At 36.6% G+C, this 2,991-nt stretch overlaps 1 protein-coding gene across 1 annotated transcript; it reads left to right on the top strand.

Annotated features, from left to right (window-relative positions):
* The first annotated feature begins 251 nt into the window (after nucleotides 1-251).
* Nucleotides 252-1,169, top strand: LOC127684402 (olfactory receptor 4C6-like). The gene has a single exon (XM_052181333.1). It carries the CDS (start codon nucleotides 252-254, stop codon nucleotides 1,167-1,169), a length of 918 nt encoding a protein of 305 aa, XP_052037293.1.
* Nucleotides 1,170-2,991: the final 1,822 nt, after the last annotated feature.

The raw sequence follows: 2,991 nt of genomic DNA, 5'->3' as shown, positions 1-2,991 counted from the left end.
AGGATGTAGTGTTGTGGGATTAGGGCAAAATCTACCTTCAGATTTTATTGTTAGTAGCTGAAATTTAGGCTTTGTGATAAAATCACACATGGTAGTATGCATGGTCAGTTGAAGAAACAGCAAGATTAGGAGGATGGAAAACAATAATATCTAGTACATCTAATAGTTACTAATTAAAACTAATACTGTTTTTTTTTTAAATTACAGATTCTCCAGTTCAGAATTCCATGTTTTTTACCAGCTCACATCAAATGGAGAATGCAAACAATGTCACTGAATTCATTCTTTTGAGCATTACAAAGATTCCAGAACTGAGAATAATATTCTCTGCTTTGTTTCTTATCATGTACATGGCCACACTCTTGGGAAACCTACTGATTGTTATAACTGTAACAGTGAGTCCGAATCTGAGGTCTCCCATGTATTTTTTCCTCATTTCCTTGTCCCTTTTGGATGTCATCTACTCTTCAGTCACTGCTCCCAAGTTGATCGTGGACTCTCTTTCTGAGAATACTACCATCTCCCTAGAAGGCTGTATGGCCCAGCTCTTTGCTGAACACTTCTTTGGTGGGGTAGAGATCATCCTTCTCATCGTGATGGCCTATGACCGTTATGTGGCTATCTGTAAACCTCTGCACTACACGACCATTATTAGTCCTCGAGTGTGTTGGCTGATGGTGGGAGGTGCTTGGGTAGGAGGATTTGCTCATGCAACCATTCAGCTTCTCTTTATGTATCAAATACCTTTCTGTGGTCTCAATGTCATTGATCATATGATCTGCGACTTGTTCCCATTGTTGCAACTAGCCTGCACGGATACCCATATCCTGGATCTCTTAGTCATTCTTAACAGTGGGGTGATGTGTGTGACCATTTTCCTTATTCTCATCACTTCCTATGTCGTCATCCTCTGCTCCCTGAAGTCTTGCAGCTCTGAAGGAAGGCGCAAAGCTCTCTCCACATGTAGCTCTCACTTCACAGTGGTTGTGCTGTTCTTTGTACCTTGTATCATATTGTACATCAGGCCTGTGGCCACTTATCCTATAGACAATGCAGTGGCTCTCTGTGCTACAATTTTTGAACCCATGTTAAATCCTTTAATCTATAGCTTGAGGAATGCAGAAGTGAAACACTCTTTGAGGAAACTGTGGATGAAAAGGGGATGTTGAATGTTACTGGTATGCCAAGGAATAAATAATTAATATTTTTTATTTTCATATAAACTCTCACTTTAAAAGGGAGGTATTTCCTGATTTTTCTTTAGTTGTTTATTTATTCTATATGTCTGGATTAAGTTTATATGTTAAAGATTCATAATCAGAAATTTAACTTTAGAAAAGTTACTCAGAATATTAGAATGGAACATGAAATGCAGATTTCTTTGTTTGTTTGTCTTTTTCGAGACAGGGGTTCTCTGTATAGCCCTGGTTGTCCTGGAACTCACCCTGTAGACCAGGCTGGCCTTGAACTCAGAAATCCACCTGCCTCTGCCTCCCAAGTGCTGGGATTAAAGGCGTGCGCCACCACCCCCTGGCCAAAGAATAACCTTGGAGCTATTGGGAATTGAACCCCTGCACACAAAGCATGGTGCTCTTCCACTGAGCTAGATCACCAGGATGGGGATTTCTTTTTCTGTCTGCCTGTTCTGATCTTTATCCTTGTCACAGCAGGGATTGTGTTCTCCATTCATGATGTAACCCAAGTTAATGGAACAACTCTAGCTACATAATATATGCTTCATAAATATTGCTGGGTGAATATAAATCTCAAAGAAAATTATGGTAATAAATGTTTGGAGATAAAGAAGAAAGAAGTGAGCAGGATGAACACATATGCGCATTTTAAGACTTTGGATTTCTTAGGATTGCATGCTTTTACATTTTGTGTTTTGAGGCAGTTTTTGTTTGTTAGAGAGATATTTTAATACAGTGACCACCACTCATTGAACTTCCTGTTTAACTTTATCATTTTGTTGGTTTTTTTTGCTTATATATGTAGTATATATATATACACATATACATATATATATACACATATACATACATATATTCATACACATCTGTGGTATGCACATATGAACATGTGTGCTTGCATTGCATGTTCAGGCATGTATCTCCCCCTTCCTTGAGGGGGGGCTTTCACTGAATCAAAAAGTCATGGTTTTGATGACTGTGGCCAGCCAGCTTCTAATTGGGATTCAACAGCAACCCTATCATGCTTTTATGTAGATCCCCACAGACCTGAACTGTGGTCTTTCTACTTGTGTGGAAAGAACTTGACCCTTTGAACAATTTGCCAAGATTCTTTTACCATTCTTTAGTGAAATAAGCTAGGTCTCTTCAAGTTTATGACATATGTATGTTTCAGTCTTAAAATATTACATTCTCTGCAACACAACAACTCAATAGACCTGTATGTAAAACCTCTATAGTTTATTTGAATGTCTATGGTGGATGTAATTTTGCTATTACATTCAGAATTTTTAATTCCTTAACCAATGCACATTTGTTTTCTTAAATACTTTTGCTATGAAAATCCCAGAAATATATTAATGTTATTTTAAGCTGTATCCATTAAAAGGGTAAATAGGAAGCCTAAGGTTTCTGACATGAGTTAATGTTGTTATCCTAAAACATATGTATAAACAGGCAATAACATTAACTACAGGATCAACTATAACATTCAAATAAGCAATTTATATAATTTTTTCATTTTTAACTAATGATATTTGCAGTCAGCCATTATCTAGCTATAACAAAATCATTAATCCTAGTCAACAAGTAAAATTTTTGCTCTTTCATTTTATCATGATTTGTTGGGCTTGAAGTTTTGGAAAGCCATCTAAGCAGCTCTATTAAAGTAGTAGATGTGGTGATGTTTTCCTTCACTTTGGGACCTTACGTTTTAGTTAATGAAACAAATGATTTGTAAAAATAAATAACAGAGATGTCTTAGAGAAATAGTTTTCAAATAACTTCACTGAAGAAGTAA

The sequence above is a fragment of the Apodemus sylvaticus genome, chromosome 5 (genome assembly GCF_947179515.1).
Source record: "Apodemus sylvaticus chromosome 5, mApoSyl1.1, whole genome shotgun sequence".
Lineage (NCBI taxonomy): Eukaryota > Metazoa > Chordata > Mammalia > Rodentia > Muridae > Apodemus > Apodemus sylvaticus.
Note: the sequence above shows the minus strand (reverse complement) of the source record. Positions and strands in the feature narration are given on the sequence as shown.

Excerpts from the sequence above, each read along its gene's own strand:
- LOC127684402 (XM_052181333.1), top strand. The coding sequence starts at position 252 with ATGGAGAATGCAAACAATGTCACTGAATTCATTCTTTTGAGCATTACA.